We start from the raw sequence: 23347 nt of genomic DNA on the forward strand, positions 1-23347 counted from the left end.
AGTTAAAGACCCCAACTATAATCAGCTTATAAACAATTTGCAAATATGTATGTTTGGTATGTGGCACGAAATGGGAAAGCATAGAATTGTGAAAAATATTACTATTTTAGGATATATAACATTGTACAAGTAATATTATTTTGTGTAAGACATTTTATATATTAAAATACCGACGTACTTAATATATAATCTAAATACCTCAATATTTGAAGCCCCAAGCTTTCGAAAAGATGGACTTAATAAATATTTTGAAAGTCTTAAATTTATCAAAGGTAATTAGCTCATTCATATGCAGCCAATAAAAGTTATATCACAGAAAAAATCTCCCTATCTGATGCAACTACCATAACGATTTCGAAAGTAACGAAGAATTTATTACAAGCAATTTGGTAAATACGTGTTCAAAACTGGTGTAACGGTTAATGTGCAACGACTGCAATGCCAACATTTAACATTCTCCCTTATGTAATCGTGCTGTTTGTATGCAATTCACCCAACCATGAATTTAGACACAAGTGGCAATTTGTGAGTGTCGTCAGTGTTGACAGCAAGTCTGTTATATACAAGTCAAAATATACAATTGGTGGCGATTTAATCGATTTAAATATTTTTTTGAAACCAGTGGTTAAATATAGTACTGGTTGGTTGGTTGGTGGGCTTGCTTAAGGTTGTAGGTGGGCCATAACGTTCTGCTATTTTTGCATTTCGTCTGGTCTCTCCATCTACAATCCTCGATTCGGAGGTATTTTAGGGAAATTTCACTATTGACTGCACCTAATAGTGAGAATACCGATTGCCTGAAAGACACTGCAAGCATTAGGGAGACGCACAGATTTTTCAATTTTAAGTCTATGAGTATATACATATATGCCAGCTCCAACATCGCAATCCATTTGACTGCCATCTGTATAGACTGTATCGAAGATGTTTAGTGAGAATCCCTTTTCCATTCTTTTCTAGATGGAGAGAGAGTGGCAAAATTCCTACTGAATGTTACCATCGGGACGATGTATTGAGTCCTCTTCGAGGTATACTGGGTTTGCCGCAGTAGTAGACTGGCAGGGCCATGAGTTTTTTCCTTCCAGCGACCCACTTCATTTAACCTAAATGCACTCATAGTTGCCATTTTCTTGATATGTAGATCTACCGGAATAACGTGTGTCAGTGCCTTCCTAGGACATGATCTGATTGCACCGACTGTTATTGCACAGGCTGGTCTTTGTAGTCAAACAAGTAATTTGATGTTGTACACTCTCTCTAGAGCTTTCCACCAAACCTCCGAGCCATACGTTAAAATTTGTCGTATAACCGCCTTATACAACCATAATGTATACTTGGGTTGAAGACCCCATCTTCTTCCTAGCATACGTTTACAAGCATATAAAGCGATTTCTGCTTTCTTTACCCGTTCTTCAATGTTTATTTTCCAGTTAAGTTTGAAGTCCAGAATTACCCCTAAGTACTTTGCACTGGTTGAAAGTGAGAGGGTTTGTCCGTTTATATGTGGTAGAGTAAAAATTGTTACCTTATATTTGGTCGTAAATAGATCTCTTAGTTATGTTGATATTACCCATATTAGCTCTAACGATCTTGGTTTCTAGCATAGAGATTTCCAATTGCTGATACAATTTTCCACCCCTGAGTCTATTAACGCCCGTTGGATAGCATCAGTGCACCTTCTATGTCAAGAAAAGCTGCTATGGTGTTCTGTTTGCTTGCTAGCTAACCGTATATTGTTCGGACTACGTCGTGAAGCGCTGTCTCCGCCGATTTGCCTTTGAGGTAAGCATGTTGCGCAATTGATATACTAGAGCTCCCCACCGTGCTCCTAATATGTATGTCTTAAAGCCGTTCAAATGTTTTAAAAAGGAAATACGACAGACTAATTGGCCTAAAGCCCTTAGCTAATTCATGCCCATTCTGCCTACCTTTAGTATGAAGACGAATCTAACAAGTTTCCAAGTAGCCATGGTAGAATATTATCAAGAGTTTCCTGTAACATCGCTATCGTGAGCGCTACATCCCGGAAAAAGTGTTTAAGAGAAGTTCTAGAGACTCTTCAGCCGTAGAAGTCCAAGTATCATCTAGCCTCTTGGCTCAAGAAGCCATGGAATGATCTTTGAACAAAATACGGCGGAGCCTTGTAGAACCTCTGGTAGATTTGATCGAAGAACAAAAATCTCTCGAGCTCTCTTTCTTGGCGCCCCTAGTTGACTTTTTGCACTGTCTTTGACTTCCTCTGTACAGTTGCCAATTACCTATTGAGCAGCTGAGATTAATTTGATTATTTGATCTGGGATTAAGGGAAGAAATTTCGAGAGCTCATTGCTCCACCAGGGACGATAAGATTTTTTGCTATATTTAATTGGACACGACGTTTTGTAGGCCCTACTGAAAGTCTTCTCCAATGTTTAAATCCTCCTTTCAAGATTTTTCGTGAGAGTGATTTGGCTGATCGGAATTCTTACCAACCTATTATTCATTTTTGAACTTTTTCCATTTTTGAACTAGTTCTTAATAGATTTCGATACGGTAAGGGTGTATCTACCCTCAGATCCAGCTCGTAAAGGATCAAGCTGTGATCGGAGAAAGAATTTTTGTTGGAGACCCTCCATTTGTCTATCCTTACTGAACTCATTCCGGACAGTAAAGTAACATCAATCACTTCCCTCCAACCCCAAAAGTACTCCGTACTAGGAAAGGTGAAAGTGGGGATATTACCTCTGTTACATACTGTCAGGCTAGTATTAATAATAAAATCGTAAAAAGACACCTCGTTCGTCTCCGAGCTGCCCCATAGAGAGAGCCTTGCGTTGGCATCACATCCGAGTAGCAGGTTTTGGTTTCTAGCTTCAAGCACAAGCCGACGAGCCTCTTTCGGTGGTGCTGGCCGATCTTGTACCACGTATATAGAAGCCAGTATTATGCCAACACTGTCAGCGGCTGTAAACAATATGAAGGGATTAAAATTATATTCAAATGTCAAATATTCAGTCCGTTTGTAGAAGAGGTTATGGTTGTCTCCAGTAAACCCCTTCACCTCGGTACTACGCACCAAGGGTTCCTTGATTAATACTATGTCGACGTCCTCCTCCGCCAGAAGAACGGTTAGGTTGTCTGTTGCAATCCGGGAGTGCTGCAGGTTTATCTGGACAACCTTCAGACCCATGCTACTGGTCATATTACAATTTATTGGCGTCGTCAAGCTGCACTCCTGGGAGCTGCTCGTTAGCGCCATCGATTTTGGTAGAAGCGGCGTCGTCAAGTTGCATGAGCAACGATTTTTTGGATTTTTGGTTCTTTCTGAGTTCATTACTGTTTCGTACGGCCACCTGCCCCGCCTTGTCGCCATGTGCGGTGACCAAACAGGATATCGGGGAAATAATAAAAAAAAATAAGACCACCGTTACAACCTGAGGCGGCCTGGTGTCAGGAGGGCTCCGTTCGAGGACCACCTAATTTCGTTCTCACCCAAAAGGCACGGGTGGCATCACACCTTGGGTTGGGGGGGTTTTGTTTTAACGAAGTTTACATCTTCGTCCTGTGTGGTTCGCGGGAGATGTCCTCCACCTCCCATATTGGGGGGCGTTCCCCTATCCACCACCTGGGGACGCGCCCTCTAGGGATAACAGGTTCTCGCGTACTACTACTCAATATTGAAATAACACATACATGTTTAAATGTAAAAGAGGCTTTTCGGCTTCGATCGATATTCACTTTCTTCATCACTGGCGTATGACCGCTCAAGCGATTTCGGCATAAATCAACAAAACTAAACAGTAATTGCCATTGCCACGTCAATAAGTCCTCCTCAACTTTTCCCTAATCATATATTACGTCTCTTCTATTCGCCATCTCCCCACTCGCTATCTCTATGTTCTATTAATTTAACGAAAAATTTGCATGCGAAAGCAACAACAAAGTTATAGAGTAAAAGTACGTTCACATATGCTTTAATTACTAATAAACCCACAAAATTAATCTACCCGTTCACATATGGCAGATTACCTGCAAAATTGACAGTCAACTGTCAATACAGTTGTGAAAGGTTTTTCTTCATAGAAATTATTTTGGTCGAATATTTCGGCGTTTTTGGTTTGTTTAATTATTGCTAAGGATATTAAGAAAATACAAGGAATAGCTAATTTAATTGTGGGATTGACTGCTAATAATAAACAGTTTGAGAAAATCCGTAAACGATGTTTACTGAGGATTCAATAAATTATGGCAGCAATACCCATTCGAAACTAGATATTACACTTTATAATAAGTAATAAGAGGATACTCGTTTATGGACACACGCTTTTTTTCTGTTATATTAATACATAGCAAATAATACCTAACAAACATTTTATTAGAATTATATCTGCAAACCTATTTTCTTTGCCGGCATCCATTTTATTTAGATGTTACTTTGACGTTTTTCTTGTCACTCGTAAAAATAATGATCTATTACCAGAGAACACAGGGTGGTTTGTCCAAAAGTATGGTTATTATCTAGGATTATTTTATAATCTAAGACTTTGGGAGTGAAATTTTGTATGGGAATCTCGCTTTTTAATTACGGATTGGGAATTAAGCAAGAAAAAGTAGATCATCTACTTATGTATCATATACGTGAACGTATTATAAGATTCGCCGCTAGCGAGCATGGATATAGCTCATTAGACTGGCAAAACTCACTGTCGTACAATCTTATGTAATTTAAGGCCGCTCCATTCCCGCGTTGCCAATATGTGTTAATTTTTGCCAGTTGCTTCATCTATTCGCCACTTGCTAACGCTTGACGAAAATAAGAGGTCCATTCTTCTTATGCTTCATAGAGAGAATTCTGAAGTATGAAAGGACGTTCCTGTAAAATTGCCTACTCGGCTAAAATTGTTTTCATTGGCAAGGTGTATAACCTTTTTATTTCCAGGCTAAAATTTTAATCGGTGTTATATATATATATATATATATATATATATATAAATAATATATGTATATTGTAAGTAAAATGAATGCGTGTGGTTATATGTTAATGAACAGGTGGTGTTAGTTTTAGGCGCCAAAAGCAATAGTATATTTTTAAATGGAACAGTGGGCGCGCAAGTGACACTCCCGTTGATTTGTTGTTTGTATTATTTGGAAATACACTGTGCAAATATACATACATACATACTAATTCATATCCTTCCGTACACATTTACGTATTACTGTAGCTCTGCTCTACTTTGTTGGTTACAAATGGTAAATAAATATAAATTTTAAAAACTATTGTAAATGTCAGTGAGGGAACGAAACGTGCCATTATGGCTTACATTTTTTCCCGATTTGTTGCTTTGTACTCCGTCTCTTCCCTTCCAGTATGACCAGCGCTTTATAGGCCCGTCAAAATGGGTCCATTTCGCTCGTTGTGACAACGAATTTGACTGACAGCCAAATAGATTATGCATATTTGAGTGGAAGGTGTCCCATTCGTGCTGTACGCCATGACTTAACTTTCTCTCTTTTTAACGTAGCCATGTCTCTAAAAAAAACCAACCAACAAAAAAGAACCTATCTTAAAATGAAACAGAGGGAGGCTATCCCTACAGGTTTTCTCCCACAGGGAAGAATATCTTCTTCTTTTATAAGGTCGTCTTCGCAAATTTTTTTAGCTAATTAATAAAAAGAATAATTCAAAGATGCCTTCTTTTATTTTCAAAGTTTTTACCCTAATTTTTAATATATTATATGTAAGTGAATCAATTAAATTCTTAACATATATAATTTCTCATTTAGTACCATAAAATGTAACCCTTTACTTTCAGTAAAGGGTGATTAAGATATTTTAGCATTCTTTAATGTAATGGATTTCCTATAAAATACAAGTGGAGCGTGGAACATAATATCTTTTACAACTTTTATTTAGAATTTCGAGCAGGGAAACACTGAATTGCCATTCCCTTTCAAAATTCAGATCCGCCGAAACTATGTAATTATTGAAGCGTAACAACCCATGCCGGCATTTCCTAGTATTAAAATAAAGTCGTATAAGTATATTATGATCTTGTTTTCTCTGAAACAAATTTATATGGTAAAGAAAAACGGTTTTTTTTAAGTATATAAATACGTTTTAATAGTTTATAGTGTTCTATACAAAATTGAAAAATGCTTGATAAAAAAATTACACTTTTCAAACCATTATATTATATAATATTAATTTGTTTCTCTTGGTAAATGTGATCGTTATAAAACTTCATATTTCTTCTTTCTTGTGTTAAGGTAGATCATATACAAATTTTCAGCGAAATCGACCCTGTTGCATATATGATATATATTTGACCACGGTAGGGATGAAGTTCCACGAACAAATCCGTTATGAAAAATTATGCGCGAGTGACTGGATTGCCGCACTCAGTAGAAAGCGAATTTAAATTTGTTCACAGCAACATTCCCGGACTTTGTACAAATTACATTGTCATGTCAAATCAACATCAAATAAGAAAAATTTTTGTATTAAATAATATTCGTGGTGTTATGATATAAACTGTGCCCGCAAGCAATGGCATTCTTGTTCAATACGCCGACTTGGCGTATGGGTAAAAGCTATCAATGGTATGAGGTTAAAAGCTATCAAAAACCATTTGGAATGCACTTGGATTAATTCATACAAAACAAAAAAATAATCAAAACTTATTTTTAAATATGTATACATACATATGTTTTTGTTTCATAGGCTATTTATTTGGTTACATAAGTTAATCTACCGGGCCTGACCCTCAAGGATTCAAATCAAAACTTCTTCCTCTTCTTGATTGGCGCGATAAAATAAAAACGACTCAAGTTAAAAACTTATATACTTGGCGCTTACATCCTTCTCGGAGCGATCGCTCTCAATTGGTGTTTCGTGCTTGGATTTTCGAACTTCTGTACTTCCGAATGGTATTCACACACCAACGCAGTCGGCTACGGCAGCCGCTGTTATGTTTAGCCTTACATATATGTATATATTGTCTCTGGTTGCTTAAAGATCTGCCTTCTATAAATTTAAAGAGTCAAATTTATGAATCGGTTTATTTAAACCATAAGTTGTTCGACGATATTGCATGTAAAATAGGGTCTTCTCTTTGAGTCTGAATGTCATGAATGTATGATATTATAATAGTAATACGATGAATTTTTCTTCTGTTTAAAAGGCTCCGTAATTTCAAAATCGACAACGGAAATTATAGTTATGTTGGGATGGAAAAAACATTCGGCGAAGAGGAAATTCAGCGAATTTTTTTTAATACACTCCAATCGATCAGAATGTGGGGTGAACCCAAGTCCATAATACTCAAGCCTGAAAAGACACTTTTTAGTGCCAGCGAGTCAATAAATTCTTGAGAGTTTCTCTTGATAAATCCGAGCTTAGAGTTGACAGCGGAAATTACATATTCCCTGTTGTAATCAAAACTTAAGTTTGAGTTGTGATGCAGTCCTGAAGATCTAACCGTATTAGCGTGGTAATTAATCATAATTGGCCAGATGGAGTGTGAAAACGTTTTGTTGTTACATTTACCAAAGTTGAGCGATAATCCACTGTTAGAAATCTACATATATACCTATATTTACATATATATTGAAAAAAGCGTCTAGAGCTATAATAAAGCTTCAATTATTAATGTGATTCGATTATTGTGACATTAGAGTTTTGACGCCCCCTTACAAAAGGTTGGATTTGAGAAGAGTTAAGAAAGTGGAAACAAATATATCCCTTTTGATAAAAATGGTAGCAAAAAAGGGGTTTTTACTTAAATGGAAACAAACTGAGAACGGTTTAAAAAATTAACTAAAATCTATATTTGAATATAGAAAACATCTAATATAGTATGGATATTTTTTTCCTTTGTTTCACTATTTTTTAATAACTTTTATTTATTTTTTTCATTATTTATTATTTTTTATTTGAAGAAGCGTAGTACAATTGCATATATATATATTAGAAGGATACTAATAAGCAATTTTCATTTAGTGGACAATGCACAACTATTTTATATACATATGTAAACATTACAAAATACATCGATTGTATATTTTCCATTCTTACAAAATTTGTAATTAAGGACTCTCAACTAACTTAAGAGATTACATTTTTTTTTAATGCTTTGACCTCAGCAGAGCCATACAACTTTGTTTACTGAGTTATTAATAGTGGCAAATTTTAAAATATTTTACTTAATTTTCTAGGTGAACAATTTTCTCGAATATATCAGCGGCAGTTGCGTTTAAGGGACCAAATGCTACCAGAGTTTGAAGGGGTAACTGTCGTTGATTTGCTTTGCGCAAATACCGAATTGCAACAGGTGCCAAGGAGCGTATTCCTCTTAATTTCCGACAAGTAAGTGCCTCTCTTCTTTTAAGAATATATTTGTACAAGTATGTATAAAGTAGCAAACGTAACCTTAAAACAGTGCAAACACATATATGATATTTTTATGTTTGTCATATACTCTCCGTTCAAGTGAGACAGGTGCAGAATACCGGTATTTTATTTGTATTTAGGTAGCCCTGCAATCTATGACACTTTAGATATTTTAAAAGAAAATATATTTCTGTTAAATTATTAAATTTGATAAGTCTGCTGAATACTGCTGAAGTGACAGTTCTTAACTGGATATAAATACGGCTCGTTCCGGTAACGTAGAACCGAATGTCATGGTTAAGAAGGATAGGTCGTTTTACTTGCTTCCTTAACATACTTCATAAGTTTCTTCAAGGCAGATTTTGTCGTGGTTTCAACGTGGGGACGGTTTTGCTATTTTTCAGAACTTAGTCCTGTTAACTTAAAAAAATGATTCGAACGAGTTTAAATTAGAACAGAAACCACGGTCACACCCATAATAACTTATTAATTGGAGAACAATGATTCAATTTCATTCACATACATACATAAGTGCTGGTACATATCAAATCATATTGAAGTTAGAAATATAATTCTTATATGATTTTGCAACGAAAAATGATATTTTGATGACCGTTTTGGCGGAAATTTGCACTTTAAATGACTATACTTATAATATAGTCGTAATACATATTATATGTATATGGCTGATGAGCAGACTCTTCCATTTTCGCAGCGCGTATTGTTCTCGAACACTTGTGGCATTCAGAAATGAGTCAAATAAATTAAAAATAACGCCAGCTGGTAGTGTTTTATGTATTCATTTTTACTAACTTGAACTTTGAAATTGAAAACGAACATTTGCAAAAAGTGTTAGCGGTTTTACATATCTCACAAGTCCATATGAAAATTTAAAACAAGTATTTATTTCATCAGAATTAGTAGATGGAGGAATAAAAGACAAAGTTCACCTAAAGTCGGTTGTTGACTTAAATGTTGTAATGTTCTATTTAATGCTTCTAAAGATTTCTTATAAGCTAGAAAACACTTATCCCAAACAATCAGTCCTATTGTCCAAAGTCCTATTATCAAAGAAGTCAGAGCGGGCTTCCCAGCGCCTCTAGGCTCCATCAGAAATATGCAGTCCACCACTTTTGTCGCTAACAACTCGAATGATTGAATTGTAGACATGACCATGAAAGAGTCGTAAATCTGGTCATTAAATTTAGGAATATTTGACCGTAAAAACATTCTCAGTTTATTGCAATCAAATTTTTGTTCACGTTCTTCCAAATCTCGATTAAATACGTCAAGCGTCAGAGCATTAGGTGATATCATAACTAATTGCGCTAATAATTTAATTAATACTTCATTAGATGGTGGTTTCTCTGCTCTTTGCAGTGCATTTGGGCTTATATATCTACATACATGAAAATAAACAAATTGGTAATTTTCAAGATGAACAGCTAAGTGAACGACTATTAAAAGCCACTTATGTATTGGGAATGAACAAATCCGCAATATTACTTCATTGCTGCTTAAATAACGCTACTAATATCGAGTTATTTCATCGTTTCCATTTCTGGCGGCTACTCTAAAAACTGTCATATTGCTTACTTCGCCTACCTGTTTGCAAATGTAATTTATTGGCTTTGCAGAATTGCAATATTCAGCATTTAAGTGTGTTTTGTTAGTTGTAACTGTAGTGGTGAATATGGCACAATCCAGTGATTATCACCTTCAATATCGTGATTTCTAATTTTTATTACTATTTACAGTTACTTTCAGTTGATCGGCGACAATATAATGGATTTCCATTAACGATTTCTGGAGTCAATGCTCTTCGGTAACGTTTCGAACCGATAAAAATAGACCGCAAGACGCTACAGATTGAAGTGGAAAAATGTGATTAGTTTTAAATGAATGCAAACAAATAAAATAATAGAAAGAAAAACGTTTTTTTTAAGCATATGAGAAGGGTAAATTCTGTCCGGACCGAACTTTATATAGCCGCACACATTTCAGTAAAAATTAATTTGGCTTGGCTGTTAATTTTTGGAATGAAGCAATTCATAGGCAATGAGAATTAAAGCTAGTGGCATCAGACAGACGGACGAAAATTTTGATTCAAAATATATAAAGGTAGGCGTGGGGTTTTCCGATCTCAGTATAATTATGTCGGATATTTCTCGTTACCGAGATACTTGCATTTACCCAAACGCTCATTTTCAAAATTTCACTTGCGTCACATTTCCTTTCTCTCTTTCCTCATCACTGTGAGCATTGGAGTATATACATGTATACATATATCTATTATATGTATATCTATTTCCTTGTGCTATTAAATATAACCTTTATGTGAACAAAATTATAATACCCATGGGCACAAATGGGCGGGTATAAAAATGTAAATCAGTAGCGGTATCGCGTTGCTCTTCATCGGATGCGCATTCCTGACCGAAATGTCTGAAACTCTTACCTAACAATAATAATGATTGCATCGACAATGTTTGTGTTTTGTTTACTCGAATTGTATGTTTATGATTGCCCGACAGTATTCGATTCAATGCCGTTGGAAACAATCGAACCAACTCGTTTTGTTCATGAAATAGATTTTGTAGTTGTTCAACTACTACTCTTCTTGTATTTGATTGCAAGCCATTCATTTAGTTCAATATTTGAAATATTTTTGCAGAAATGGATAGTTTTCTTAGGAATGGTTGCAATTAGCCTCCTGATACTTTTGTTTTTGGTAACAATATTTGATTAATCAATCATATTGTACGAAGAAATAAAATTCAATGCACCAAAGCTACTGGATGTTCAACAGAAAAAGCTCGGCTCAAAGAAATACATAATCGGCGAGTACACTTTTGTGAGGTGTTTGGCCGAGCTCGTCGACCTATTTGTGGTGTGAGTGTTGATGTTTTTTCCGCAATTGGAGCGACCTACAGTTTTAAGGGGGAACTCCACTGTGAAGGGTCAAAAAATAGTCGAATCCTAACGGCAGATATGATATTATCTTATGGCAGAAATTTACTCGGAGGATTGCCATTGCCCGGCAAGTAGTCACGCCATTATAGCTCAATTACGTTCTGGATATTGTTTTAGGTTAAACTCTTATTTATCGATTGACCCAGCCATATGTATGTCCGACCTGCGGCCGCCGTAGCCGAATGGGTTGGTGCGTGATTACCATTCGGAATTCACAGAGAGGTCGTTGGTTCGAATCTCGGTGAAAGCAAAATTAATAAAAACATTTTTCTAATAGCGGTCGCCTCTCGGCAGGCAATGGCAAAGCTCGGAGTGTATTTCTGCCATGAAAAAGCACCTCATAAAAATATCTGCCGTTCGGAGTCGGCTTGAAACTGTAGGTCCCTCCATTTGTGGAACAACATCAAGACGCACACCACAAATAGGAGGAGGAGCTCGGCCAAACACCTAACAGAAGTGTACGCGCCAGTTATTATTTTTTTTTTATAATATGATATATTTTCTGTCATATATATATATATAGTATATACAGGGTGGCTGATGAATTTTGCTACATTAAGAAACTCAAATAACTTTTTTTTTAGTGTATGGAATTCATTTATTTTTTTTTCAAGTTGAAGGTCATTAAATTTTATTAAATGTATCTTAACTAGTTTTAAAAATAATTGAATTTAAATGCCCCCCATGCTCGTTGACACAAGTGCGGCATCTTAGTAAAAAGTTGTTCATTGCTGCTTTGAGAGTTGCGACAGGAATAGCCGCAATTGTTGCCCGAATGGATTGTTTTAGTTCATCCAAATTTGTTGGTTTTGTTTTATAAACTTCTTGTTTACATAAACCCCACAAGAAAAAGTCAGGTGCAGTAAGGTCAGGCGACCTGGGGGGCCAACGAAATTCGGAGTTTCTTGAAATCAGTTTATTGGGAAATTTTCGTCGCAACTCTGTCATAACAGTCTGGGCTATGTGAGACGTTGCCCCATCTTGTTGAAACCACACAGAGTTGAAAGGAATTCTCTTTCGGCGTAGTTCTGGATAGAAAAATTCTTTCAGCATTTTCAAATAACGGTCTCCAGTAACCGTAACGGTGTGACCATTTTCTTCAAAAAAATAAGGCCCGACAATACAGCATGAAGAAACCGCACACCACACTGTCACGCGAAGAGGATGCAATTCCGTCTCGTGGAGTATCTGTGGGTTAGAAGTACTCCATATTCGACAATTTTGTTTGTTCACATTGCCGTTTAAATCGAAATGGGCCTCATCAGACATGAAAATGCAGTTTAACTTGTTTTGGTCTTCTTCCACCATTTGCAGGATCTTCTGGCAAAATTCCAAGCGAATCGGCAAGTCTGCTGCATTCAGTTTGTTAACCATTTGAATTTTGTAGGGAAATAAGTCTAAATCTTTGTGCATTATTGTTTGCAAAGACTGTCGGCTGACACCAAGTTGAGCAGATAAGCTTCTTGTTGAAACCCTTGGATTGCTTTGTATAGCTGCAGCTACAGCAGCGATCGTTTCCTCCGTCCGAACTGGTGGGTTTCGATGATAAGGCCTTCTTGCGACTGTTCCTTGCTCAGCAAAATTATTCACCAGTCTCATTATGGTCCATCTGCTCGGAGGATCGCTGCCAAACATCCGCCTGTACTCTCTGTACCAAAACTACGGACTCCAGTGCGTGATAGCGGCGGACTATCCAAATTCTTGTTTGCGTGTCCCAGTTATCCATTTTAATAAATTTTAAAGATCAATCTGCAAATTAAAACAAAAATGGAACAGATAACTTAAAAAGAAAAAAAGTTATTCAATTTTTTTTTGGTAGCGGCTTTCATCAGCGACCCTGTATAATTGGCGCGTACATACTTTTTCTTCATTTTGTTGTTTCAGTGAGATTCGAACCTACGTTCTCTCGGCTACGGCGGCCGCCCAAAACGTTACGTAGGCAAAATTATCGAGAATCAGTTATCTAATTTAAAAAATACCATCAAAAGAATTTCAACAAATTCAAATATATGTATGAAAGTAATACTCATCACTTGATTCTATATACAAATGCCGAGTTACACTAGTCGCCTAATCGATAATTGTATAGTTATAGAACGATAACTGAGTAATTTCAGTTAACTGTTTGAGTTTTTAAATCAGCCAGAGGATTTATTTTTTGATGAAGATCTTATATTTAAAACGTAAACTATGCGAAATGGGTGGTGTCATTATAACAGTAACAAATATAGTGTGTATGTAGTTTTGCACTTCACTGTATATCATTCTATATAAATATATATACATACATATATGGTCAAACTGAAGCTCCATACGCATTCAGGGGCACTATTGGCAAAATAAAAATCTCTGTGATTTCAAAATGTATATAATAGCTACTTTTGATTTGGCAGCTACTTAGCGACTTGCTAATAAAACAATAAGTCGTTTGTTGCATATGTAGATATTTGGCACTGAACTATTCGTTGATTGTTGGCAATGAGGAATTGTGTGGTGCATGTAGTAATTGTAAATACAATATTGATGGTTTATAGACAAAATATCTTTTATTTTGAGTGATAGAATACCAAATCTTGAAAAACAATAAAAATTTGATAATTATGAGGAATGGTGTTGATAAGTGCGCAGAGTGGGGATGTGAATGTCCTATAAAGCTGGGGCAGATAGCCTAATCAAATAACCTTTTTTGTGAATGACGCGTTTTCAATATATAATTATATATATGAATACCAAGAATGATAGAAACCAGATTGCGCCCATCAGAGAGTTCATGACGTCACGTTTGCCGAGTTGTGCAGTGTTGCCAACCATTTGCTCTTCGCAATAAATTTAGTGTTTTTTATAAGTGAGAAAATTTTTAAGTTTGGTGTTTGTTTCTTTTTTCTATTATAATTTAAAGCTACCGAAGCTGGAAGTAAAAAAAAAACTATATTTTTGAACAAAGGAAGTAAAAAAAGTTAAATATGAGAAGATTTTAGTGCTAATGGAAATTTGTTGATTCTTATAAAATTTGAAAGTGCAAATTTTGTTTTTTGCTCCTTTTAAGGTTATGTTAGAATATTAAATCTTCTTTTTTCAACTCTTCTTAACATTGAAAACCTTTCTACACATTTCAAAAAGCGTTTGAATTTACTGAATGCGAATTAAAACCATAGAGGTGTAATCGCTTCATCCGGTCATCAATCCTTAGAGGGACATAGGACATTAAGAGGTGTATTCATAGTAAAAATAAGCAAAAAAAAAAAAAAAATACAAGAAAATATTAAAGAAACCATAATGACACTTTTACAAAAAGAGTACCTTATCTAGTTACATAACCTAAAATATAGCAAAAAAGTCATTCCCTTAACAAAAGAGTTTCTCTTAACAAAAAAACTCTTAAATTAAATTGCATGATACATAACCATAACACACTTATATATAAAAAAGCGCACATTTTAAAGACAATTTGTGACGCATAGAAAGTTCCTTATGTAAATTATAAAATAAAAAATAGTTTAAAAAAACTAAAGAACACGCTTTTATTGCCAATCGAACTAAAAAGTATAAAATAAAGTTTAATGAAAAAGAGACCTATAATGAAGTAATAGCAAATCGAACGATCAGTCATAGTCAACTACCTCAGAACAGAATGATAACAAAAATTTAGATACAAATAGAATAATTCAAATTAGAGTTAAAAGCGTGGGATGCTTGATATAGTAAATATTACAATCGTTCTATTGGCAACTACCTATGTACAGAAGGTTATGAACGTGAAGCAAAATGCATCCCACGCTTTTAACTCTAATTTGAATTATTCTATTTGTATCTTAATTTTTGTTATAATTCTGTTCTGAGGTAGTTGACTATGACTGATCGTTCGATTTGCTATTACAGTAGAAGTCCGATAAGTACAATTGGAAAATTTCAGCAATGATTGCACTTAGCAAAAAATTGCACTTTTGCGAATTTCTCCTGTGGATCGAGGAATACCTAGGGAAAAATATTTTAACTCTATTCAATGCAATTAATGAGCTCAAAAGGTCGATATTCAAGAAAAATGAACACATATTTTTGATTTTAATACAAAGAGATCAATGCGGAAGGACATATGAGTGTGTGCTCCAAAATTCATCAATACATCACTTCGATCTCACCACAAACTAATTCTTCTTCGGGCGGATGAGATGGGGCTTGATCCAGCAAGAGTAATGCTTTGGGTGGAACATCATTTTCTTTGGCGAATTTTTTCACTTCTTCGACAAAATTAACAAAGAACCACTTTTTGAAAATATCCCGCGTCATCCAAGCAGTCTTCTTGCTAGCATAATTCACCGGTAGACGAAAATTTTTAAAACAAGGCGGATTCATAGATTTGCCGATCGTTAATGGTTTTATTTTGTGGCTGCCATCACCATTTGCACACAAAAGAACACTGATTCGATCTTGTGAAACTTTGTTGCCTGGAGCACTCTTTTCATCTTTCGAAACGTAGGTTTTATTTGGCAAAAGTTTCCAAAAGAGCCCCGTTTCATCAGCATTATATATATATTTGTGATGTTACATATCCTTTTTAGCGATTTTCGCCGTCAATTTTTCCTTAAATGGCTCAATGGCTTCTGGATCACAAGATAATGATTCACCAGTCACAGTCAAATAGCGAAGTCCGAAGCGTTTCTTGAATCGCGAAAACCATCCATCACTTGCATTGAATTGTTCTCCATCCTTTTTTATTTCATCAAATATTTTTAATGCTTTGCTTTTCAATATCAAGCTAGAAACAGGAGCATTTCGTCGCCGCTGATTCATGAAAAACTGGTACAAACGCTTCTCGAGCTCTGGATGATTGCCAAACCGCAAAGTTTTCCGTTTATTTCCAAGTGAAAATGAATTGTATGCATTTTCTTTTAATGAACGGGATTGTTTTTTTATTTCAATTTTTTGGAGAATCTCATCTCTTTCTTTCAATGTAAGAAAATTCCGCGAAATTGCAGTTATCGGTATTGCACTTATCGAGCTTCTACTGTACTTCATTATAGGTATCTTTGTCATTAAAATTTATTTTATACTTTTTAGTTCGATTAGCAATAAAAGCGTGTTTTTTAATATAGTTTTTTTAAACTATTTTTTATTTTCTACTTTTTAGTTCCATTAGCAAAAAAGCGTGTTTTTTAGTCTTTTTAACACACTTTTATTAGGTCGGGTTGTATGTATGTATGTATGTATGTATGTATGCATGTATGTATGTATGTATGCATGTATGTATGCATGTAACGGAATCTTTGAGCTTAATTTTCACTGGCTTCTAAAAATCTGATCGACTTGAAATTTTGCACACCTATCAAGGACCGATGACAATGCAATAATTTGATAAAAGTTTTCCATTATCCTTATTAGGATTGCCAGGATTAATATTTTCTTTTTTACCTGTGGGCAAAAAGTAAGGTGAATTTGGTTGTAAAATGAAAAATCTTTTTTTATTCTTGTAAATCAGTTTCTCAGGCTCCCTCCACGAAATAAGTTCTTCATCCCGATTACTTCTTTATCACGGCCGATAACTGCATAGCTTTAGACTCACAGTCGATAAGAAAGGAATTAAATATAACACGAATATATCGAATCATTTATTCACTGACTGCAATGATAACAATAATTTTCATTCATAATAAACAAAAAATAGTTTAAAGAAACTAAAAAACACGCTTTTTTGCTAATCGAACTAAAAAGTAGAAAATAAAAAATAGTTTAAAAAACTAAAAAACACGCTTTTATTGCTAATCGAACTAAAAAGTAGAAAATAAATTTTAATGACAAAGAGACCTATAATGAAGTAATAGCAAATCGAACGATCAGTCATAGTCAACTACCTCAGAACAGAATTATAACAAAAATTAAGATACAAATAGAGTAATTCAAATTAGAGTTAAAAGCGTGGGATGCATTTTGCTTCACTTTCATAACCCTCTGTACATAGGTAGTTGCCAATAGAATGATTGTTATATTTACTATATCAAGCATCCCACGCTTTTAACTCTAATTTGGATTACTCTATTTGTATCTTAATTTTTGTTATAATTCTGTTCTGAGGTAGTTGACTATGACTGATCGTTCGATTTGCTATTACTTCATTATAGGTCTCTTTGTCATTAAAATTTATTTTCTACTTTTTAGTTCGATTAGCAATAAAAGCGTGTTTTTTAGTTTTTTAAACTATTTTTTATTTTAAACTATTTTTTATTATGAATTAAAATTATTGTTATCATTGCAGTCAGTGAATTAATGATTCGATATATTCGTGTTATATTTAATTCCTTTCTTATCGACTGTGAGTCTAAAGCTATGCAGTTATCGGCCGTGATAAAGAAGTAATCGGGATAAAGAACTTATTTCGTGGAGGGAGCCTGAGAAACGGCTACCCCACTCCATTGGCCAGTTTTTTTCGATTTTTGTGGTGTGGTGCACCATGAATTCCTTCCACCTGGCCAAACTGTTAATAAGGAATATTATTTGAGCGTTATGCGTCGTTTACGTGAAGCAATTCGTCTAAAAAGACCAGAATTATGGGCCAACAACTCTTGGTTTTTGCATCACGATAATGCACCGTCTCACACTGCACTCGTTCTTCGTGACCATTTCGCCAAAAATTCCACGCATATTGTTCCGCAACCACCGTATTCGCCTGATTTGGCTTCGTGTGACTTCTGGCTATTCCCAAAACTCAAGAGACCACTCCGGGGAACGCGTTTCGAGTCGATTGAGGAGATAAAAGCTGAATCGAAGAAGGTGCTGATGGCTATACCGGAAATGGACTATTTGGCATGTTTCGGGGATTGGAAAAATCGTTGGCATAAGTGCATTTCATCGAGAGGGGCTTATTTTGAAGGGGATGAAATTGATTTACAAGAATAAATAAAGATTTTTCATTTTATAACCAAATTCACCTTACTTTTTGCCCACAGGTAAAAAAAGAAAATATTAATCCTGGCAATCCTAATAAGGATAATGGAAAACTTTTATCAAATTATTGCATTGTCATCGGTCCTTGATAGGTGTGCAAAATTCCAAGTCGATCAGATTTTTAGAAGCCAGTGAAAATTAAGCTCAAAGATTCCGTTACATACATACATACATACATACAACCTGACCTAATAAAAGTGTGTTAAAAATTGGTGCGTTTTTATGTCTAAAGAACACCAACAACAACTGCAATCGCTGGTCACAATGTTAAAAAAAAGTATAGCTAAATAAAAATAAGTGAATTATTGAACTAATTTTTAAAAAATGTATATTTTACAAAATTATAAACATTACTTTTAATTAGAACAGGATAGAAAAATGTCATGAAGAAAGAACTAAAACTCCGAGACTAAATAACAAAAAAAAAGCTAAATCAAGTTACGAAAATGTAATCTGGCCATACTGGTGCTAAAACGACGTAACTTATTGTTAAATTCACTGAGCGTAAAGTAACGGTACCACGATAGGCGCCATGTCATTATTCTTTCCATCATGTATGAATGCATATGTTAATTGGCGCTTAAGTTAGCCGCAAACACGTCGTTGAAATTTCAACTGTGAACCCCCAATTTAGCTTCAAATCGAGCAAAAGGCCTAGATATTTAGCCCTCTCCAGAGATATTTGTTTAAAAACAGGGGTCTTTTGTCACCTGCTAAAAAGTATATTCTTCGTATTTATTTGTCTATTCTTTCTTCTTTGAGTTTTATGGTCCATATTTCCATGCCATATAGCAAAACTGACCATACATAGCATTTCATGAAGCGTATTTCTAGTTGACGATTGAAGACGCGACATTTTAGGCTGCCATATTTAAGAAATGCGTATCTTGCGACATCTTATTTCTGTTGAGACATCCCAGTTTTCGTTCAGAATACAACCAAGATATCTAAGTTTATTTACTCTTTCTACAGGACCATTGTAGATTGTTAAATATTAAATTAACCATGTCTTTAGTTTTGTTGTTGTTGATTTTGAGACCGTATAGTTGACTGCGCATTGCAACTTTGTCGACCAGTTTTTGAAGGCCAGCCAAGCTGTCACATAGTAGAGTTGTATCGTCGGCGTACCTGATGTTATTTATAATCACACCATTTACTTTGATACCATCCTCAATGTTTTCTAATACTTCCTGAAATATTCTTTCGAACACCTTTCGAAATCGGTATGTCTTCAGCGCGATCACCATCAACTACAATATGCGCTGTTCGGTGGTAATATAAATTTTCAATTGCTTGGACTTCTTTTTATCTGAATTAAAAGCTGCGTGAATTTTCTAAAGGCTTAGAATAACTAAAATACTCGTATTCCAAAGAAAAGAATGTGGATGGCCCTTAAACTGTTATTATTAAAAAATGTTCTTTACTCATTGAGCCTTTAATGCTGATTTCTAATATTTCATTATTCTCTCTTAAGTTTATTGACGATTGGTAAAAAACCTTCTAAAAATACAATTTTCAAAAACGGCTATTCCAAAATATCAACAGGACTTCGATTGAGGCGTTAAGGTAGAGCTCACTAATGTAGTTAATTTTAATATATATTTTTGTTTATTTAGACAAGATGAGTTAGGATCATTTAATTGTGACACTCTTAGTCCTTTTATGCTCGAAATATTGACTGTCGTTGGGAAATATTACTATCTTGATGAGGTGTCGTAAAAGGTCAACCAGAAACTATAAAAACGTTCAAGGCAAATATTGTTCGACTAGTCGTAAGATATATTGAGAAATTGTGAATAGAACCTTTGAAAATTGGGTTGACAGGATACGCTACTGGGAAGCCAGTAGAAACATGAATGATATATTAGTAGGCTTCTTCTATTCACCGCTTCTCTGCTCGCTATCTCTCTACTCGACTAACTTGACGAAACATTAGCGTGTGAAAGCAACAACAAAGTAATCGAGTAAGGTTCGTCGTTAGTGAGTATGGTTATACCTCATTAACATGTAATTTAAGGCAGCTCTAATCCAGCGTTTTCAAGATATGTTCATTTATACTAATATAGTTATTTCATCTATTCACCACTTGCTGACGAAAAAAAGAGTGTGAAAAAATAATGGGAAAATTTGGTATAATCCACCGAAAAGAATTTATTTTTGTTCAACTTATTTGAAAAGAAGCTTGTATTTGGAATACAGATGTGCCCAACAAAAGAATATCTAAATAAAAGCCAACTATTTTATATTCTCAACGAATCATTTTAAACTTTTTCCACAATTTCTTGAATATTACCATTGTTCTTCAAGTTAAAATCTATAACATCCATTCTTAGTGCACTCAGATCATCTTTTTCTACTTCCAATAAAAAACCATTTCTCTTCCCCACGGCATGTCTTATTTCTGGGGCTTTTGATGTGTTTTTTCGACACGAAAATAACTCCTCCACCCATGCTCGCAATCCTAACTTTTATCTAGCCTTTTTATATCCGTATGCTCTAAAAGTAAGTAGCAAGATCTTTCAACGAATTGAAAGAATCAATTAAATGTGCGCTCTGTTGGGAGAGAACGTATACCTTAATAAAATATTAATATTTCCTGGTTGCAGCTTCTTCTGAATGAATCAGTTGACTATCTCACTTCAATGCTTTACGTTGGATAATGAATTAGAACTTACGGAATTAATAAGTCTGCCATGTGAAGCCGTTCGTAGTAGACGATTATTTAAGCTGTTATACTACAGTCAGTAAATATTTCTTGCTCATTTGATTAAATTAATTTGTATATAGCTAAATATATATATAGGAATAATTAAAGGTGATGTAAGATGTCTTATTTTTACCCTATGTCGAAAAGCTACTTTTGTTTTGAAAGCAAATTCTGAAGAAAAATTACTCAAAAGCATATCAATGAAAACTTTTGCTAAAAAAGATAGCAGGCAATAATGTTTTTGTTGTTCCACAGAACGTGGTTTGCCAATGGGCGGTTAAGTTTGTCCATGTCCTAAAAGACAAAACGAAAAGAAAGGCTTGGGTAAAATCGTGTGGCACCTTATTGAAGCCAGGAAGAGGGCGAAGTTGTCTAGTGATGCTCTTTCGATGCCTATAAAAATTATGCATTGCTAGAATGAGTCCGAGATGGCACACCCTTGGGTTGATGCTTCTACGTATTTTTTTATTTAAAAAGTGTATTTTTATTTAAACAAATTTTGATTTGGGTCATATACGGATTGTCGTGCGTTTCACCTGGAAAAAAATTGGCCAATTATAAGGAACAACTTGTGACACTGGATAAATTAAAATCCAATATCAGTCAAATAATTTCTGAGGGGCAGATTAAAAAGTTGGAAGACCCAACCAAAGTAATTCATTGGGCTTGGGACGTTATGGCGCAAGCAATATCCAAAATTCGTACATGGATTATCACAGGTCTTCTGAGAATGGGGAAAATATGTTTGGATTCTAGTACGCTCTAGTCCAAGAGTTGACTGGAATGTAAATTTGTAATAATTTATGTATTCTATATTTTTCTATTTCGTAATTTATTTTTATTTAATATTAAATTTTGAAATTTTTTTCTAATTAATCTTCTTGCTTTTATTCCAGAAACCCTCTTCTATCGTGCAATGATTATTTAAAACTGTTACGACCCTGAAAAAATATATTTGTCACTACAATATAAATTTATCGAAAATGGCATTGTAAAAATACAATTAAATATATATTTAAAAAGTTTAACGAGCAAAATAATTGCGTTTCAATAAAACTTTTATTTACATAGGCTTTGATGGATGCTGCCATTGTAATGCAGAAAATGTGTTACAAATTTCTCAAGTATTTCTGAACTTCTAGTCGTACAATAAACAATTAGGGGTTTATATAAGTACGCACCACATTAAATATTAAAGTCGTTCCAAAGAAGCAGGTATTATATTTTTAAGGCCGGTTTATTTCGCACAACTCGTGACAAAATATTCATAGTATTGACATGCTTGATCGATTGGTTTCTTTTTCCTAAAAAACGCCGCGTAGATATAAATCACCTTCAGTATTCTCTTAATGAAATGTATATCAATCGAAGGAATATATTTGCCTATTAAAGGCAACCCATATCTTGCACGGCTGACAACGAGATCTTCTAACAAATCGCTACATTAATCGCTAACGATTAATTGCTATCGCGCCGATTACTGGGCGCTTGTCAGCGGGTTGGATTCCAAACATTATTTAAATTCGCGAACGCGTCATTTGCTCTAACGATTCGGTGTTCTATGTCCGTTTTAACCCTGCCGACAGATGTTATTTGGCTGCCAAGGTAAGTAAAGAAATTTACATACGTCTCCTACTGCACGACTGTATAGTGTGAAGTTTGCTGTACGTAGCGAGTTGATGTTCATCGCTTTATTTTGTTCACACGAAATATGGTCCACACTTTCAACATGAAGCGAAATATCATCAAGCTTTGATTGCATATCCTTTGCTTTTTTCGAAATCCGTTGAAGTTGAATATTTAAAATAAATTATTCCAATGTGTTCCATTTTATACTTCCCAGTTTTGTCAATAAGCTGTTCGTTATATTTGGAAATAACTTAATGTCTTTGTACGCGACATGGGTGTTTAATTGTCGAATGAGGATACGCACTTGCTTGGCTTGTAATATGAATGCCGTAATGAGAAAAAACGTAATCAAATTGTTACCAGGAAGGAGATTTCGTATGAACACCTCATTAAGCTTAAGTTGATGTTTTAGTTTATGTTCAAAACGAAGGTAGCTGCTATCAAAAAATCCGTTGATTGGCTACTCACTAGTTTAAGAACTTGCGGAGATAAATATATAATATACTTCAACAGCAAATATATATTTCGAAAAAAAAAAAACTATCCATAGTTTATATGTATCTCATTCATTATTTTTGCATAAGGTCAGACGATGCTGAGCAAATTTGTGGTCAAGTGAAAAGTAAGGAAATATATAATATATAGTAAATTCATAAATATTTAAATACCATAAATTCGGCCATTAAATACCATAACGGCTTCAACATATGTATAAGTGGGTATAAACCAAA

General features: G+C 34.7%; 1 protein-coding gene across 2 annotated transcripts in view; it reads left to right on the top strand.

The window, feature by feature from the left end:
* The window catches only part of LOC128871910 (peroxidase), a 34566-nt gene extending 12548 nt beyond the window's left edge, over positions 1-22018 (top strand). For both annotated transcript variants that reach the window (XM_054114078.1, XM_054114077.1), the window contains exons 10-11: positions 8194-8344; positions 21884-22018. In XM_054114078.1, coding sequence (XP_053970053.1) covers positions 8194-8344; positions 21884-21932 — 200 coding nt within the window. In that variant the 3' untranslated portion in view covers positions 21933-22018. The remainder of the gene's footprint in view (positions 1-8193; positions 8345-21883) is intronic.
* Positions 22019-23347: the final 1329 nt, after the last annotated feature.

Source organism: Anastrepha ludens, chromosome 2 (genome assembly GCF_028408465.1).
Source record: "Anastrepha ludens isolate Willacy chromosome 2, idAnaLude1.1, whole genome shotgun sequence".
Taxonomy (NCBI): Eukaryota; Metazoa; Arthropoda; class Insecta; order Diptera; family Tephritidae; genus Anastrepha; species Anastrepha ludens.